The sequence below is a fragment of the Mus caroli genome, unplaced genomic scaffold (assembly GCF_978045245.1).
Source record: "Mus caroli unplaced genomic scaffold, Mus_caroli_1 scaffold_13, whole genome shotgun sequence".
NCBI classification, from domain to species: domain Eukaryota; kingdom Metazoa; phylum Chordata; class Mammalia; order Rodentia; family Muridae; genus Mus; species Mus caroli.
This window is the reverse complement of record NW_028227268.1, coordinates 8,066,565-8,086,375: the sequence shown is the minus strand read 5'-3', so window position 1 is coordinate 8,086,375 and position 19,811 is coordinate 8,066,565. Positions and strand designations below refer to the sequence as shown.

At 45.1% G+C, this 19,811-nt stretch overlaps 1 protein-coding gene across 1 annotated transcript; it reads left to right on the top strand.

Annotated features, from left to right (window-relative positions):
* The first annotated feature begins 11,689 nt into the window (after window positions 1-11,689).
* Window positions 11,690-12,497, top strand: LOC147001375 (uncharacterized). Its single transcript, XM_085829202.1, has 2 exons — window positions 11,690-11,925; window positions 11,978-12,497. The coding sequence occupies exons 1-2, from the start codon at window positions 11,690-11,692 to the stop codon at window positions 12,495-12,497; spliced, it is 756 nt and encodes a 251-aa protein (XP_085685328.1).
* Window positions 12,498-19,811: the final 7,314 nt, after the last annotated feature.

Genomic DNA, 19,811 nt, shown 5'->3' with positions numbered 1-19,811 from the left:
GGATTATCATCACAGGATACACTTGGCCCTTGCTCCTCTGCATGAGGTTCATGCACACGCACACGCGCACGCATGCACACACAAAGGCATGGATGCACACACACACACACACACATGCTCACATGCAAATGCATATACAATTTCACGCCTGCACATATGCTTGCACACACGCAGAGGCCAAGATTATCATAATGTGTATTCCATCTCCCTGGCTAGATTTAAAGTAACCAAGGGAGGACAATGTTTTGGGCCACTGCAAATGATAGCTGTGGATCTTTTCTGCTGCCCCAAAACAGTCTGAAAGAAACCTCTTCATCATCATCATCATCATCATCATCATCATCATCATTTTCAGAAAGACACTAGTCAGCTAGCAAAGCTTTGTGCCTAGGGTCTATATCTGCCCAGAAGGGACATTCTTCTGATCTACCCAAAGGTTTTGACTGAATGAGTTTGCAGACCCCTTCTCGCACCAGGTTCACTTCTGGCCTTATCCCAGGTTGGGGACATTGCTAAGAGCAATTGCCTTCATGCCTGAAAAAGTCACCATTCATCTTTCATATATGTGAAGGGATTCCAGGGATGATACTCAGGGTTGGGGTGAGTGACAGAGGCTTGAAGACAGGAGACATCAGGATTCACTCCTCATACAGGATAGATGTCCTTCCTATACACAGATAGCTTGCAGTCTTTCTGGAAAGGTAAGTGTCTCCTTTGCTTCTATGGCCTGCAGCTAGGGTCCTGTCCTCCCAGGGCATGCTCCAAGCATGCAAGGAAAAAGAACAGGGGAGAATGGGGGAGGCCAAGGAAGAAGGTTGTGGCCCCTCCCGTAAACTCATAGGAATGATAGCTATTCCCCAAAGCCAGTTCTTCAACACCCATCCCTTTTCTGCTCACCTGCTGCTGCTTCTCCTGGACTCCCATCTCAGTGCATAGCACTTAGTATACAGTACTCAGTACTCAGTAAACACTACACAGTACTTGGTTCACAGTACCCAGGAATGCAAAGACTCATAAATATCCGAAAAGCTGAGCCTTAAGTGAGCCAGAGTGCTCAGCTGTAGATGGGACATCTATGCTAATCTGCTAATCCCCACTCACCAAGGCTCAGGGAACATTGAGGAAGAGGAGGTGGAAAGATTGTAAAGTCCAGAGGATGGGGAGGAGAGCAGTGAGATGCTGTCTTCTGAATATGTCATGGCAGTTGCATGCATGAACTCACTGGACCTGCACAAGACCTGCACAAGAGCAAGCCTGGGGCTGGGGAGGTGGCTCATGTGCTTAAGAGTGTTCAGTGCTCTTCCAGAAAACCCAACTCGGCTCCCAGCACCCATAGGAGTCAGGTGGCTCAAAGGTGCCTGTAACTCCAGCTCCGAGGGAGCCAAAGCCCTTGTCTGCCTTCTTTGGTCACCCGTGTCACTTGGTATGCATTTATACATTCAGATATTCTCACGTACATAATAATCTAAGGAGGCAAGAAAGGAAGGGAGGAAGGAAGGAAAGGTGGAAGGAAGGAAGGGAGGAAGGAAGGGAGGGAGGAAGGAAGGAAGAAAGGAAGAAAGGAAGGGAGGAAGAGAGGAAGGAAGGGAGGGAGGAAGGAAGGGAGGAAGGAAACTAGATATAACCTAGACGACCTTCAACTAAAGAAAACATGGCACATCTATACAATGGAATACTACCCAACTATTAAAAACAAAGACACCATGAAATTCGAGGCAAATAGATGGAACTTGAGAATATCATCCTGAATGGGGTTACACAGACCCAGAAAGACACATATGGTATATACTCCCTTATAAGTAGACATTAGCCATAAAATGCAGGGTAACCATCCACAGACCCAAGAAACTAAGTAACAAGGAGGACCCAAGAGAAGATGTGTGAATCTCACTCAGAAGGGGAAACAAAATAGTCATCGGAGGTGAATGGAGGGGGATCCGGGTGGGAGAGAGGGGTGAGGAGGGGTGTGAGGATGGAGCTTTCAAAGGGCAAATTAGAAATACTTAACAAGTCAACCCAACATCTACATCTTGCTCTACCTCCCTGTCGAGCCTCTATATTTTCCTTGGCCTCCATTCTACCTTCTGCCATCTGTCTCTATTTTATGTTTTAGTCCATTCTGCTCATGAGTAGCCAGTATGATATCTTTTTTTTTTTAAAGATTTATTTATTATGTGTAAGTACACTGTAGCTGTCTTCAGACACTCCAGAAGAGGGCGCCAGATCTCGTTACGGATGGTTGTGAGCCACCATGTGGTTGCTGGGATTTGAACTCTGGACCTTTGGAAGAGCAGTCGGGTGCTCTTACCCACTGAGCCATCTCGCCAGCCCGCCAGTATGATATCTTAAACGTAAATAATATCACGGGACTCTTCCTGAGTAAAACTCTTCGGTATTTGATGCAATCCTGACATTATTCTTTCATGAGATGTACACTTCAGTTTAGGTTGCTTTCCCCCTGAAAGAGTAGCCTCCTGTTTCAGAGATACACTGTGATGCTGATACGTGAAACGAGGCGGCAGAGAGGATTTTTGTCCACAGGATACGAGGCGGGAATGGAAGGCTGAGCCTGGCGGTGTTGGAGTGAGGCCAGCAGGGCTTCACTGAACTGCTCGGTGTCTGTATGCGTTGGGGAACTTGTATAATGAGAGAGTTTTGCAAGGAAGTTTCATTACTCATCAAATTAGAAAGGAAGAAAGACACACACACAGAGACAGACAGACACAGACACAGAGAGAGAGAGAGAGAGAGAGAGAGAGAGAGAGAGAGAGAGAGAGAGAGAGAAAGGAAAAAAAAAAGAAAGAAGATATGATGAGAAATTCCATTACTCATCATATTAAAAAAAAAACCCAATCCAGACAAACATACTTCTGGGCCTGCCAGGCCCTGTCTGCTCCTGCCCAGCCAAAGCTCCTGGATTATCTCATTTGAATCTAAAGTCTTGGACTCTCCCTGGGTATCCCTCCAGCTTCTCAAAACTCCCAAGGAAGCCATGCTCCTGCCTGGGGGGTCCATCCCACATATTCCCAAGGCCAAGAACCTGATCTCTGTCTCCAGGCATGCCCGTGGCCCCATCCCGCTAACCCTCAGGTCTCACTGAAAAAATCCACTTCTCAGAAGCACCTTGATTTGAAAGCAATCTCCCCTGTTTCCTTTATCCCTTCTTGCTTTCACGCTCGGTCACTGTGTTTAGCGTAGATGTGGTCTGTCTCCCCCCTAAGGCTTCCATTTTGCAAGGGAAATGCTCAGCGGCCCCGCATTCATGTGTGCATGGGCCACCAGCACCACCTAACCCAAGAAAGACAGGGAGGATGCGGCCACTGCATCCTCAGGCCCCTTCTAAAGGAATCTGCCCTGGGCAACTAAAGCAATAATTTAAATGAACCCCCCCCCCAAATCATAGAGGAACGCTACCCCAAGGTCAGTAAGTACTGAGCATTCTCATGCATATATACTTTACGATTGCTCTTTTATTAAAGAATAAAAATACAGGGATAAGGTTAAAACCTCTCATGTTTCCCTCTTTGGGCAGTCTTTGTTTTCCCTATAAGAAACCACTGCTGTGAATTTCATGTCCATTCAAAGTACATTTAAAATTTATTATAACTCTTCCTGTCCACAGGAATGGTATTATAGTATGTGGATTTTTTTAATTAGTTAACTGGTGTGTGTGTGTGTGTGTGTGTGTGTGTTTGCGTGTGTGAGGAATGTCTGTGAGCATTTGTGAGCAGTCAGGTTACGGGCAGGCTGAGGTGGAGAGTGGATGTTTCCCTTGATCATGCTCTGCCTTACACATTGAGTCAGGGGTCTCTCACACTGGGATTTGTGTGATTAGAGGGCTGAAGTGGAGGGTGGGTATCTCCCTTGATCATGGTCTACCTTACACATTGAGTCGGGGGGTCTCTCACATTGGGATTCGTCTGATTAGAGCTTGCTCTGAGGATGCCTTGTCTCTGACTCCCACAGGCTGGGATTATAGTTTCTGTGTGGATTCTAGGGGCATCTTATCTGGGCACTTTACCCACTGAGCCATCTCCTCGGCATGTGCTGCCTGGCTGCCATCCAAGCAATGCAGAAGGCTGAGCGGAATTATCACGAATTCAAAGCTAGCCTAGGCTATATAGTGAGACTGTCCCCCTCTCCCCCGCCCCCCAAAAGTCCAAATTTTATTAACTAATTTGAAATAAAGAGTAAGTGGCAGGGTATGGTACATAACATATAATTTACATTTTCTACTCAATATTGTTATGTGCATGTGTGTGCATATGTTATCAATTAGCTCAGCCATTGTTAACCATTCCACAGCAATCCGCTATCTGAATACACCAGGGTTTATTTATTCTTTCCCTTAATGAGATACTTCCACTTATCTCCAATTTTATCTCTGACTACAAGATTGGAAAACACAGAGTTGGACAGGCTGTCTCATAAAGCACCTGCCCCGTCTACTCATTTAGACTGGCCAGAATAAATGAGCGAGAACTGGCCAGGTCATAAGGCAATGGAAACGTTCATATGCTCCTGGTGGTATGAGCGGGAATTGATGTAATCGTTGGAAAGAACAATTTGGCAATATCTAGTTAAGATAAAAACGCTCAGCCCTGTGCCCCGGCAATTCCATCTGTAAAATAAATCCCATCACCAAAGGTAAATTACGTATTCATTTTCGACTCAACAGAAATGTAAACTGTATAATATCAGTGTGGTTTAAAGTTTACAATGCGGTTTTATAAGCATCATCTAACTTGACATTCCCAGCCATAGGAGAGCAGTATTGGCTTATATTGTAAATGATGGGACAGAAAAGAAGTTCAAAGCCACTTGGCTTTGGCTACTTGGTACTGACTGGGGTTCAAATCCCAGCTGTTTGACTCTGCATCCAGCATGGTTTGTTTTGTTCTATTTTTTATCTCCCCACACCCTGCTTAGCTTTGGTTGGCAACTTGTCACAGCCTAAGGTCACCTGAGAAGAAAGTCTCAAGCCTGGATCAGAGTGGAGTGTGGGCATGTCTATAGGGCGGGGCAGGGGGCGGGGCTTGATTGTTGATTGATCTAGGAGGGACCAGTCTACTATGCACAGCACCATTGCCTGGGCACATGATCCTAGGATGGCTGAGTAAGACAGCTATCTACATATTAGAGTGAATGAGCCAGCAAGCAGCATTTCCCCACAGTTTCTGCATCCAGTGCTTGCTTGAGTCCCTACCCTGTCCCTTTTCACTGATGACCCATGACCTGGAAGCCAACTGATCTCTTTTCTCCCTAAGTTGTTCTTGGTTAGAGTGTTTTATCACAACAGTGGAGATTGAGATTAGGACATTGTTCATTGCCTCCATGTGTTTTTATGCTGTGAAGAAAAACAACAGGCTATAAGTATTTGTATTGATGCCCAACTCAGACCCCTTTCACAGGCCTGGACTCATCCTCCCAGGGCTGTGAATTATGGCTCACAATTGATCTTCCTCAGAGAATTGCCCATGGTCATATGAAACAGGTTTTTTTTTTTTTTCCTGGAGATGCCTGGAGATTTCCCTCCATTTTCCTTGGCAACGATGTCTTGGTGACTAATAGTTACAGGTCTACCTGGCTGGTGTGGGAGAATTAACTCTGAGGTATTGTTTCTGTTCAGCACTCCCTGTGGGTGGGGCAGAATTCCAGTGCAATCTACACACTGCCTAGTGAGAGGGTTTGAATGAGAAAAACGAGAATGACCCCCATATTTGGATGTTTGCTACCTAGTTGGTCAAATGTTTCAGAAAAGGATTAGGAGGTGTGGCCTTGCTGGAGTGGGTGTGGCCTTGTTGGAGGAAGTGTGCCACTGAGGCATTTGAGGTTTCAAAGTATCAGGCTAGGTGCAGTCTCTCTCTCACTCTCTCTCTCTCTCTCTCTCTCTTTCTCTCTCGCCTCCAAGTTTCAAATCAGATGTAGGCGCTCAGCTACTGCTCCAGTACCATGCCTGCCTGCCTGCTACCATGATGGTCGTGGCCTCGCCCTCTGAAACTGTAAGCAAACACCCAACTAAATGTTTCCTTTTGTAAACTGTCCCGGTCACGATGTTTCTTTGTAGCAATAGAAAAGTAGCTAAGTCACTTAGTGCCTTTTCTGTCTAACTTTACTTTGTTCATTTTCTTCCACTTCCCTCTAAAATCCCTTGCACAAGGCTTCCCACTCTGGGGGACAGACTTTCAAGCATTAGACTGCACAGGATTACCCACAGGTCTTTTAAAAGCACACGTCAGACTCCATCCACCCACTTTCTGTTTCAGTTGGTTGAGCTTTACTGTTCTATACAAGTGATCTGCTGTGCCGATCCCAGGGTCCAAGCTTTGGGGCCTTCTGTTCCAGGGTTTGAAGTTGTAGATGGCAGAGAAACAAACTCTAAGAGACTCTGGAGTTGGCTGACCCACTGGCAATGAGAACCCCTCCACTAGTGATGGTGGTGGGGATTGATTGCTTTGGGCTTGTGGGAGTAGCACAATTTCCGTGACAGCTTACAGTCGCATGGGGATGGAGCAGCTTTTACAATATTTCTGCCATTTGGACAATATAGCAGAGACAGTCTTCGTGAGGGCTATGAAATTAAGAGGCCATTTCAGAGGGTCCCTGAAGCATCAAAAGAAGAAAATGACAGACCCAAGGCAATTAATCACAGGCTCAGAACAGATCTCTTTGAACAGAGGGTCCTTATCTTCTGGTGCTGAAATACCCAAACACGATGAAAACCACACTCAGAATCTAATTTTAAGAGATAGAGAACTTCAGAGAAGTTTAAACTCTCAGCCTCGACAACTTGTCTACCAAAGTAGGAGCCCTAATGGGGAGAGAATAGGACCTGAGGGTTATTAATGTGACATTTCTGTCGCTGTGATCAGTAGCTGTGGAGGATCCCCTGACACCTTGGGGTCCTCAGAAGTATTCCTGTCTCTTCCTTGTTAGAAGACAGTCCATTGACTCAGATAACCATATGTAAGGCAAGAGGCTATTCAGATATTTTAAGGCCCAATAAAAATACAAATTGTTACTGATAGCTGTGATATACTGGTATCTCAGCTGTCGACTAGAAGAAACTCAGAATCTCCCGGGAGATAGGCCTGGGTTGCTTAGGATAATTGAGGTAGGAAGAACTGTCCACTATGGGTGTCACCATTCCCCTGGCAGGGAACCTGGACTATCTAAGGAGAAAGTTAGATGAGTACCAGCATTCTTTGCTCTCTGCCTCCTAAATGTGGATACAATGTAACCAGTTGCCCCAGGTTCCTGTTTCCCAACCATGATGGATGGAATCCTGGAAATATGAGCCAAAACAAATTCTTTCTCTCTTACATTGCTTTTCTCAGGGAATTTTCTCACTGCAACAGGAAAACTAACTAATATACTATTCAAAGACTGGCTCAAAGTACTACTGTGGTTTCTCTACTAGACCAGAGATGCATGAAATCAGGTGATAAGCAGAGTTCTATGTTAGGGTCATCTTCACATAAGTTCCACTGAGTTCACAGACTGGTGGCATTTCCCACAGGTCACAGATTACCATTCCAGCACATTATTCATTTTTACCTCTTGCCCTATTTTCTGTTCCGTGGGCTGTACAGTAAGCAGTGATGTTGTGCTAGAAAACGGGAGGTGGACACCCTCCCATTGAGACTGACACCCATCCCACCCCAGCAGACCAAGACAGCAAGTCAAAAACCACATTCACAGTGGGAAGGATGGCAGAGATAAATGTCCCCAACTCCAGGATGCAGCAGCGGTATTCTTTCTCCTTATTCATAATGTCTGACCCCTACAAAAATGAGGTCGATCATAATGGATGCCAAGTTCCAGGTCTAGCTGCGCTGGCTGAACTGGTGGAATGTCTTTAATGGGATGGGGTTAGAGGTTATAGGGTGTGCCCATGGCTCCTGGCCCAGCCAGTGCATTCTGTTCAGTGTCCCTTCCTGTGGAAGCCCTGTATGTGTGGCTATATGTGTGTATATGTTGTGTGAGCACTCATGTACATGCACAGGAGCCAGAGAAGGATACTAAGTACACTTTTTATGATTTTCTACCTTATTCCTTTGAGACAGGATTTTGTTGTGCCCAGAGCTCAGCATTTCAGCCAGGCTGGCTGGCCATTGAGCTCCCGAGATTTGCACGTCTATACCCCACAATGCTGTGCTTATAGGCTTGGGCAGCCACGCCTGGATGTTATGTGGATGCTGGGGATTTGAACTTAGGTCCTCATAGTTGTACATCAGTTGTGCTCGTACTCACTGAGCCTTCTCCCCAGTCTAAGTTGGAGGGTTTTACAGTTTGTATTAACAGGACTGGCATGAGGAAATGATCAGTGTCTTGTTCCAGGGCTGGGTTAATTCTCCTGCTCTCTGCCTCAGGGGTCTTGATGGTTCACAGAACACTCTGTGGGTTTACTGTCTGGATGACGTCACAGGATCTAATAAGCAAGAAGTTCAAGTGTTATTGATGCCTTCTCTAGAGACTAAGAAATAGTTCAATAAACTCTTCCAGAGGCTCTGAGTTTGTTTTCCAGAGTCTACAATTGGGTGACTCACAACCACCTATAACTCTAGTTTCAGGGCATCTGATACCCTCTTCCAATATCCTCCAAGGGCACCTAAAGTCATGCAAGGACACACACACACACACACACACACACACACACACACACACACACTCACACTCACAATTAAACTTAAACATAAAGCCTAAAGCGCTGCATGCTTGGGAGACTCAATGCCTTGAGACAGGCCAGAAGGATTCTACCAAAGCAAAGGGACCTGCCTGTGCTTTGAAACACCTTCCTAATGTCAGCTGCCTGTGCACAAATATGTACCGTACATGCATGTGAATGTGTACTTAAGATGTAATTGGATGGTCTTACACATATTTTTCTGCAATTTGTTTCATTTAACAAGATGTCTCAGAAATATTTCCAGGACAATGAGAATGTCTGCCTTGGTTTTCAAAAGGCTTATTGTATTTATTTCATAATACCAAGAGACCGTAATTTACACAATTGCTTCCCATGGGGGAATCAGGGCCACTGCATGTACTTTAAGTTGGAGGTATGTAATCCAGGCAGTTGGTTAACCCAGCTGTCCAGAGAGAGAGGAACAGAAGGATATACTGAGATAGCCCAGATGTGCTTTTACCATGTTCACTCACCACATCACAGTGAAAATAAAAAAGGGCTGCTATACCTAGGACATCAAGAATTCCCCCAAAAGAGGCTGGAAGAGCACAGTCATGTACAGTTTTTATTTAATAAAATCTATGAGTTTTTTTTTTTTTTTAAAGTTCAGGGCTCGGCACTCAGCTTAGTTTATAGAGTGCTTGCCTGGCTTACTTCCCTGTTGCTGTGATAAACACTTCGAACAAATGCAACCTGGTTAGGAACTGGCTCATGTGAAGTCAGGCCTTGTGTGAGCTCATGGGTTATCGTCCATCACTGTGGAAAGCCAAGGGAGAAACCAGGAGGCAGGAACTGAAGCAGAGACCATGGAAGAATCCTGCTGGCTGGCTAGCTCTCTGTGGCTTGCTTAGGATGCTTTCTCATACCACCCAGGACCGCTGTCTTAGCCAGGGTTTCTTTTCCTGGATAAAACATCATGACCAAGAAGGAAGTTGAGGAGGAAAGGGTTTATTCAGCTTACACTTCCACACTGGGGTCCATCACTGAAGGAAGTCAAGACTGGAACTCAAGCAGGTCAGGAAGCAGGAGCTGATGCAGAGGCCATGGAGGGATGCTACTTACTGGCTTGCTTCCCCTGGCTTGCTCAGCCTGCTCTCTTATAGAACCCAAGACTACCAGCCCAAAGATGGTACCACCCACAAAGGGACCTCCCCGCTTGATCACTAATTGAGAAAATGCCCCACAGCTGGATCTCATAGAGGCACTTCCCCAACTGAAGCTCCTTTCTCTGTGATAACTCCAGCCTGTGTCAAGTTGACACACAAAACCAGCCAGTGCAACCACTTACCAAGGGATGACACTGCCCACAGTGGCTTCTTAGATCAATCAGCAATCAAGAAAATACCCTCATAGACTAATCTGATGTCCTTCTCAGCTGTGCCAAGTTGACAAGTGACACTATGACAGATAACATGCACAAAGCCCGAGGTCACAGTCCAAGCACCCCATCAACTGGGCATGGTGGCATATGTCTGTAATCCTGGTAGAGGTCGAGGCAGGAGAGTCAGCATTTCATGGCCAGCCTCGGCTATATATGACAAGTTCAAGGCCAGCTTGGGCAATGTAAGTACCCATCTCACTGTCTATCTATCTATCTATCTATCTATCTATCTATCTATCTATCTATCTATCTGTCTCTGTCTCGTCTCTGTCTAGTCTATGTCTGTCTATGTCTATATCTATGTCTATACCTATATCATCTAATCTATCTATCCATATATCTGTCTTCTCTTCATTTTCCTCTTCCTATTAACAGTTAGTAAGAAGTGGTTTACAATTACTTATTGACAATCCTGCCCTTTAATTGCTTCCATCTTTCCTCCCATTTTAAAAATGAGCATTTGGGCCTTAAAAAGCAACAAACTGCTTTCTAGCTGTTCTCAAAAATTGTTCTTTCTCAATTTGCTCCTGTAAATGTTTTCCCACGTGTCACCTGGGCTGTGGTTATTGTTTTAATTGTTATATCACATCCTTCTCCTTTATGGCAATTAGATTTTATGATATTACATTAAATTTTTTCCTCTATCATAAGAACATGTTTAAATTAAAATTTTTTGTTTGCAATTGGGGCTCAAGAGGATGCACCTGGCAAAATATACATGTTGGGGTCAGAGGACAACTTGCAAGAGTCCATTCTCTTCTTCCACTAAGTGGGTTCCAAGTGGGGCTGAGTTCCCGTTGTCTGGGTTGGGGGCAAGCATTCCTGTCCTCTGAGTGATCTCTCCAGCCCTGTGGTTTTAACCTAGGGTTCTTTCCTAAGGCTGAGCTTTGCTTTTGCTCATCTCTTTGAGTTGTGTTGTGCATGTGATAAGCTGTTCAGAGGGCTGGGCACAATGTACCACTTCCGCTACCTTCTGGGATGTCACTCAAACCATAAACTAAACTGCTGAATATACATGCATCTGATTGGGCCTCTCTTCTGCTTACTGGATCTCTTTGGATTTTCCTGTATCATTACTGTCCCGTTAACGAATTCTGGGAGAGAGCGCTTTTCTACCCACATCGTGCTCCGTCTTAAAACCACTCTCGGGAGCCATGGGGGTGGCTCGGTGGGTGAAGGAGCTTGCCACCAAGCCTGGCAACCAAGTTTGATTCCTAGAACCCACATAGTAGAAGGAAAGAACAGACTTCTGAAAGTTGTCCTCTGGGCTACACACACACACACACACACACACACACAGACACATACACACACATCTATCTATACACATACATATCTACAAATACATCTACACATACACACATAGATACCTACACACATCTACAATCTATACATACACACCTACATATACATCTACTTGCTTTTACACACATACAACAACCCAGACACCTACACATACCCATACACATCAACAAACATACCTATACACATTTACACCCACATCTATACATACACATCTACATCTACACACATCTACACACACATTTGCCCACACAAATACATACACATCTACACACACACCTATACAGACACACATTTACACACACATCTACACACCTATGCACACACCAATCTACGCATATACATCTACATATACACATGTTTACACACATCTACACACACACCTGCACATACATCTACACATACACACATATACACAGATATACAGACATCTATACATACACACCTATGCACACACATACACATCTACGCACACACCTATACATACATATACACATATACACTTATGCACACAGGCACATCTACACACATACACCTACACACATATCTATACATATACACAAACATACATACACATCTATATATACACGCATATCTACATATACACATGCCTATACACACATCTACACACACACACATCTACCCATACACATGCATACACATACACATTTACACACTCACACCTGCACACACATCTACACAGATACACACATACAAAGATATCTGTACATACACACCTACGTACACACACATCCACACACACATCCACACACACATACTTACATATTAACACACACATCTATACATATACACCTATGTGCACATACAACTATGCACACATACTTACACATCTACACACACATCTACAAATACACACAAATATACACACATCTACACATACATACATATCTATATATACACTATATATACACATACCTACACACATCTACAGAGCATATGCACATCTACATATACACACAAACATGCACACACATCTACACATACATACATATCTACACACACACACACACAGGTTGTTTGCCTGGGTATTTTATAGGTTCTACAGCATTGTCGAGGCCGCTCATTTTCCTATTGATTTTGCAATTGGTTATTGCCAGTGAATAGAGAAGCTACTGGGTTTTGTCCACTAGATCCTAACTGTGTTAATAGTGCGGCAGTTGATTCTGTTGTATTCTCTAGCCTCCTATCCATCTCCCAGGCTAATCATGACAGTTGGGTCTCTTCATGCTTTTTGATTTCCCTGTCACATTGGCGCATACTCCCAGGATTATGTTAAATGGTAGAAATGAGTGCATTTAAACTTTTATTGGAAGTGGTTTAATTAGGACTGGGTTTTACTGTGAACCCAGTAAGCGCAGTATTTGTGACTGGTTTGCTACAATGGAAGTGAAGACTTACCAGGTTGAAAAACTTTTCCTTTCGTCTATCAGTCTTTTATTATTGAGAAGGTTCTATGTGAGGAAAAGACTCCCTGTGAAGAGCAGAGGTTTCCCTAAAAACCCAGTAGAGAGGTCAACACGTCTTAGTCTGCTTGGGTTGTTATTGCAAAACACAACAGCAGTCTGTGTCTTACATTTCTGGAGACTATCCAAAATCATTGTGACAGTGCTGGTATCTGGTGAAGGCTGTTTCTTGCTTCTGAGATGGCACCTGGTCACTCTGTCCTCATGCAGCAGACGGCAGGAGAGCCAGAGAACACACCTGCAATATGTTCCCTTTGATAGGGAACCAAAACCATTCCTGGGCTTCCAGGTCCATTGGCCAATGGGAGTTACTGGCTTGAAGATAGAAAGAGGTCTCTCCTGGTTTCCCCTTCCTTTGTGCAGCATCTTTAACAGCAACTCTATCCCCTTTATGACTCCATCACTGATCTAGCTTCATTCTGTGATAACACATTCTGACCTAAAGTGACTTAGGGGAGAAAGGGCTTTATTTCAGCTTACAGGCAACAGTGCCTCATTAACAGAAGCCAGGGCAGGATTTGAATAAGAAACCGGATGCTTGCTGGCTCACTCACAGGGTTATACTTAGCTATCCTTCTTATAGAGACCAGCACCTAGGGAATGGTGCCACCCACAGGGGACTGGGCCTTCCAATATCAACTGGCAATGCACTTCCTTACAGTCATGTCTATGGAACAATCTAACCTGGGCAGTTGATCAATTGAGACTCTCTTCTCCTTGTGGATCCAGCTTTAGTGGAACTGACCCCTTCTAGATATGGCTCCTCTCTGGTCTTCTTAGCCCCGGATGGTTGCTAGGCAACCCTATTAAGTTCCCCAGCTGAGATTACTTCAGTAACCAAGTCACTGTATGGAACTACCTTGGTCTGGCATCCTCATCCCTACTTCCTCACTTGCCCCGACTCCTATGGATCTTGTTGTAAGATCCCTCTTACATTGACTTTTGATCATTTACCTTTATTCGTCTTTTTAAGATATTACAAACTGACAATTTATAATTGCATGTGCTTATGGAGTACAAACTGATGTGATGATTTTTTTTTTAATACAAAGATTAAATAAAGCCAATTAACCTCAAATATCTGACATTTTCTGGCGATGGGACATTTGAGATTTACTTTTAGCCGTATTGAAAAGATGTTTGCTCGGCTTAAGGAGTCATCTATTTCATACTGATGTTCCCATTTGAGAGACTTTAGTTGCCTATAAAATCTTGTAATTTTAAAATTCTTCCTTGCTTCAGCAGCGACTCTCCCATTTCTGTACCCGATGCTGCTTATTCGAACGTGTCCCTGGGTGTCTCATGATCCAACTTGTCAGACATATGTCAACTTTATAGTATTTTGCATAAATCCTTATTTAATCACCACGTCAGCTGCACCGAGGAGCCTTCTTCTATCGAAAATGCCAGCCAAGAGAAGCCGCCCCTTCCTCGAAAGCCGTGCGTCGGCTAAGTTGCAACATCAAAACTTGAACTCGGGTCTTTCGGAATTCAGGACCAGTGCTCTGTTCTCGCTTCATCAGTCAGAGCACTCCGAGAGAGATTAAGAGGATCGTCACGGACTGCCTTGACATTTTCTACAGAGAACATGGATTTCCTTTGTAATTGGGAAAGAAGTTAATTAAGCCTAAACAAATAATTATAATAAAAATAGCCCTTCAGAGGAAGAAATGTCAGAGCAACTCGAGTTTAGAATGTTTATGGCGGGGGAAGGTAGCCTACCTCAGGCGTTGCCCTTCCCCTTCCCATCAGGATACTCCGTCTTGGATACTAAAGTTTCCCTAACAGGTAAAGATCACGTTATTTGCCCCTAAAACTTCTCTGATAAGCTTGTTTGGGGAAGTTGAGGTTTTTTTGTGTGTGTGTGTGTGTGTGTGTGTAGATCAGAGTACAACCCCAGGTAAAGTTCCCTCAGGCACCTTCCAGTTTTTAATTTGAGGCCTGGGGTGGGGAGTGTCTCTCATTGGCCTGGAACTTTGACAAGTGGATGAAGCTAGCTGGCCAGCGAGTCCCAGGGATCTACCTGTCTCTCCCTTCCGTCTTACCATCACCATCTCTGGGATTACAAGCACGTATCATGGTATCCAGCTCTCTACCTGAATTTTGGGACCAATCTTTGGTCCTCAAGCTTGTGAGGCAATTGTTTCACTCTCTGAGCTGTCTTGCCACATCAGTGCGAAGCCGTCATCTTGCCACGCCACCACCCTCTACGGCTCCTGAGGTTAGATGTTTCCTTTATTTTCTGCCTCTAAGGGACCCCCTCAGAGAGGCTGGAGAAACTGAGTTTTGTGGGAAGTGAGCCGATGCAGGCCAGCAGGATAGATTGTCAGTCAGTCTCCTTGGCTGGGGCAATCAGAGAAGGATCAGATTCTTGTTCTCACTTCCTCTCCAGTCCTGGCCTCCGCTTCTGAGTCAGAGGAGCCCTGAAATGGCCTAAAATAGCCTCCTGGCTGGCAGGAGGTAGTGATCCACACCACGGCTTGCATATTGATTTCGATTTTTTGGTTCTTATCAAGATATATTCTTCATGCCTTCAGGTAAATAGTGACCTTGGACTCACCGCCTTCCATATTTGCAGTCTGGGTCAATGAGTCTCAGTATTGACCTGGGGGGAGGGCATCAATAGCTGCTTATTGTTAAGATATTTCAATGTCAATAAGTGGCCCCATGGAGGTGGGAGGGGCCTAGGCAGCAAACCCAGCAGCTAAAAAACCAATCCCTTTTCCCCCCAGTTGTCATCTCAGCTTGGAAGGGGTCGGTTTTAAAATTGATTAACTTTCCTGCAGGGAGTGGGAAAACAAACTCCCAACACCGCCTGAATCCTGCCAAGAGAACTTTCTTAGAATTACTATCCATTACATTGAAGGGCTAAAAACACCCATGTGCAGCTGCTTGTCTCCCCTCCCCCAACCAGGAGATCAGGCATTGGATGCTGAGGAAATTGCTTGCATGCTGTCGTCAGAATCTTCTAGAACTAAATCTCTGTGTGTGTGTGTGTGTGTGTGTGTGTGTGTTCAAACACAAAGGCCAGAGGTCAACACTGAGTGTCCTGCTTATCATTTTCCTTTTTATCTTTGGAGCTACGGTGGCTTTCTGAGCCCAGGGCTCAAGGATTCTGCCAAGGAGCGCCTTATCCTCTGACCAGCTTAGAGCTAGGGTTGTGGACTTGTGTTTTTATGTTTAGTCTTTACATGGGTGCTGGGATTGGAACTCAGGTACTCACGTTTATGCAGTGGATTCTTTACCTATAGAGACATCTCTCTAGCACCTCGTTTTACTGCTTCTAAAGTGCAGCTTTCTCTCCTGGGCAGGGATGACCAGCACCTACCCTGTGGTGTGGAGACACTGTCTGGATATGATTGATCTGAGTAGATGCTACCTAATCCTGGGCTGGTCAGTTTATTTTCACTCACTAAGTTGAGAGTAAAGATGATGTTTCTCTTAGAGCCTTGGCTCTCCTTCCCAGCATCCCCTGCTCTGTGCCTCATTCATAGTCCTGGTTCACAGGATGGATTTAAAGTCTCACTCGGGCTCTCAGATCTCACATTTACTTATCCTTAGTAGCGTGCTTTCTCCTGCAGACTTCCTGATGCCTCTGCCTCTGCCTCAGCAGGCTTGGCCTGGCCTGGAAGTCCCAGGAGGCCTGGACTCTCTGCATCCCTGGCAGGGGCTGTGGATCCCATCCCGTAGATGTCATCAGCTCTGCTCCCTTCATAGTGACTGCAGGGGCTCATTATCCCTACCTGAGAAAGCTGCTTAGATTTGTTTTTCTGCCAAAAAAAGCATGGACTCCTTAGGCTGGCTCCTGGGGTAAACTCAAAGCAAGGTGTAAGCCTGGCGTCTCTGCCATCCTTCCGAATCTGTCTCCTTAGCTTTGGGTCACTTCTTTGCTTCTGACAGTTGACATGCTAGTCACTCGGTGTGTCTGAATTTATCTTATCATTCCTCAGAGCTGAAGACGGAGAGAAGCATTGTCCTAAACCTGCAGTCGCCTTGGATTTTTGGAAGTACAAAACCTGGAAGGTCAGGGTACCCCCAGATGACAGTGATTACCCATGAGGGCCAAGCTGCATTCTGAAGCGGAAGTGACCCTCTCACAGGAGCCAGATTGACTCACCGTAGCATCTTGAGGCCATCACACTGGACCAAAGGTGAGGTGATGATCAAGGAGATGACATCTGGACCAGGACTTCTTCATGATGCCAACATCTTGCTCCTTGCCCCAACTCAAATCTAAAGCTATTATCAGCATCTTGATCTTCTAAAATCTTGGGGTCACTGAGCCCCTTTATCTGTTCCTCTTCTCTATTTGGACACTTGGAATAAATCTCTCTCTCTGGTTTTTACTGCTAGTGTGTGTGTGTGTGTGTGTGTGTGTTCCTGTGTGCAGGTGAGGTATATACCTGTTTTTGTGTATGGGAAGCCAGAAGTCACCTTTCTTTGGGTTCTGCCCACTTTTACTTTTCTGACTCTCACTGGCCTGAAGTTTACTGGCCACTAGCCCAGGAATCAACATGTCTTTGCTTCCTGGGCACTGGGTCTGTAAGCATGTGTCATCATGCCACGGTGTCCTTATATGTTATTTATTTGTTTGTTTTTTAACATGGGGCCTAGGATCCTACTCATTCGAGCCCTTAGGCTTGCAAGATTAGCACTTTGCAAACTCAGCTATCTCTTTGGCCCATGTTTCTTTTTTAACTTGATGGATGGCTAAACCAAGCCTGTTGGGGCGGTAATAGCTCCAGCTTTTGGCCTGAAACTTCTTCTTTTTTTTTTCCCCTCCAGTGTTCCTACCAATGTCCTCAGTGGCTCTGATGAGGGAATACTCCAGCCTCTTTCTCCCAGGTCAGGTCCTGCCCAAGGTGGCTGTGAGAAGAGCTTTGAAGACAACCTAGGGAGGGAGGTGATGAAGGTGGCCACATGCTATTCTGAGAGACTACCTGCTAGCAGGGGTGTGACTTGTCCTGGGGTCACTGGAGAGAGATACACTGGAGTGGGGAAAGATGCTGGGAAGGGCAGATCCTGGTGTAGGCGTGGTGTAGCCAGAGAGCAGAGACATCTGTGTTACAGCATTAAGGATATAAAAAAGAGAGAGACAGAGTCTGAGAGCTGCTGCTGGACTCATACTCAGGCATAAGTAATGATCACTGTTCTGCAAAGAAGGAGGTGGGGCTGGGTGGTGGTGGTGCATGCCTTTAATCCCAGCACTTGGGAGACAGAGGCAGGTGGATTTCTGAGTTCGAGGCCAGCCTGGTCTACAGAGTGAGTTCCAGGACAGCCAGGGCTACACAGAGAAACCTTGTCTTGGGAAAAAAAAGAAGGAGGTGGGAGAAGAAGAGAAGGAAGGAAGGATGGGTGGGAAAGAAGGAAGGAAGGAAGGAAGGAAGGAAGGAAGGAAGGAAGGAAGGAAGAAAGAGGGTGCCTAGCATCCGAGGAAGGGGAAAGTGTAGCTCTAATTTGGTTAGAGAATTGATATAGAGACCCCCAGCACAATGATTCTCAGTCTTCCTAACACTGCAACCCTTTAGTACAGTTCTTCGTGCTTTGGTGACACCACAACCGTGGAATTATTTTTGTTGATACTTCATAACTGTAATTTTGCTACTGTTATGAACTGTACTGTAAATATCTGTGTTTTCTGATGGTCTTGGGTGACTCCCATGAAAGGGTCTTTCATTGAGAACTGCTGCAACAGTTCCCTCAGTTCCCTCAGGCCTGGAAGTGCACTTTTCCAAATCAGCATAGTCTGTCAACAGCCACAGCCCAGTTCTGGGCTAGTTCCCAAAACCTCCCATGATTGCCACCTCTGGACACTAGCTCCTGCTGCCAACCACCTAAACCCCAAAGCAAACACCCAAAGCTCAGAATCTTAATGCTAAATCACAAATTTGCATATGCAAATAAACACACAGTCCTCTTCCTATCCTGCAGAGAGTAAAACATGACAAGACAGCTGCCCATATCCAGCACTGGTTGAGCACAGGACAGAGAGTGAGGATTTGTGTAGTCAGTTATTAACGAGTTCACTCCATAAACAGGGGTTGCGTGCTGGCCATATGTCAACAGGAGCACCAGATCCAACCCCAAAAGGTGAAAATCCAGGGGCTGGGGAGATGGTTCAGTTGGAAAAGCATTTTCTCGGGGACCTGACTTTGGTTCCTAGAAGCCATTTTGAAAAATGCCAGGCATGAAGGGACATTTGTCATCTCAGTGCCAGAGAGGCAGGGACAGGCTTGCTGGGCTGCTCAGCTATCCTCGCTGACTTGGTGAGCCCTAAGCCACTGAGAGACCCTGTCTCAGAAAGTAGGGTGGAGAGTACCCGAGGAACATCTGAGATTGACCTCCTACCCCCACAAGCATCCCTGAGCTTGCACACACATGTACACAAAATAATAATTCAAAATTAAAACGATGGGGCTGGACAGAAGGCTCACTGGTTAAGACCACTGAGTCCTCTTCTCAAGGACCTTGGTTCAATTCCCTGTACCCACGTGGCAGATCATAACCATCTCGCACTCCAGTGCTAGGGGATCCAATGCTTTCTTCTGGCCTCCTTGGGAGCCAGGTATGTATTAAATATATATATTACCCATACACATAAAAATTTATAAATTATAAATTATAAAAATTAAAAAGATGAAAGCTTGAGTTTTTGATACATTGAAATACATGGTTTTGTAATTACTATACCTCAAAGAATTTACCATCTATCTCTGTGTATCATGTGCACGCGCGCGCGCGCGCACACACACACACACACACAAAGTGTTTGTATATAGGCATGTGCGTTTCTGTGTATACATATTTATATGTATATAACTTATTAACTACAGGGTTACTGCCCTGGAGGAACTCAGAAGTTCTGTGGCAAAGACAGACATGCAAACAATTATGGTACAGTAAGAAAAATAACTTTAATGTAGGCAGGATCAAAGAATAGAGGAGCCGAGGAGAA

Coding starts and splice junctions, on each gene's coding strand:
- LOC147001375 (XM_085829202.1), top strand. CDS start 11,690: ATGCACACACCAATCTACGCATATACATCTACATATACACATGTTTAC. Junction 11,926..11,977: donor ACCTACACACATATCTATAC/ATATACACAAAC, acceptor ATCTACATATAC/ACATGCCTATACACACATCT.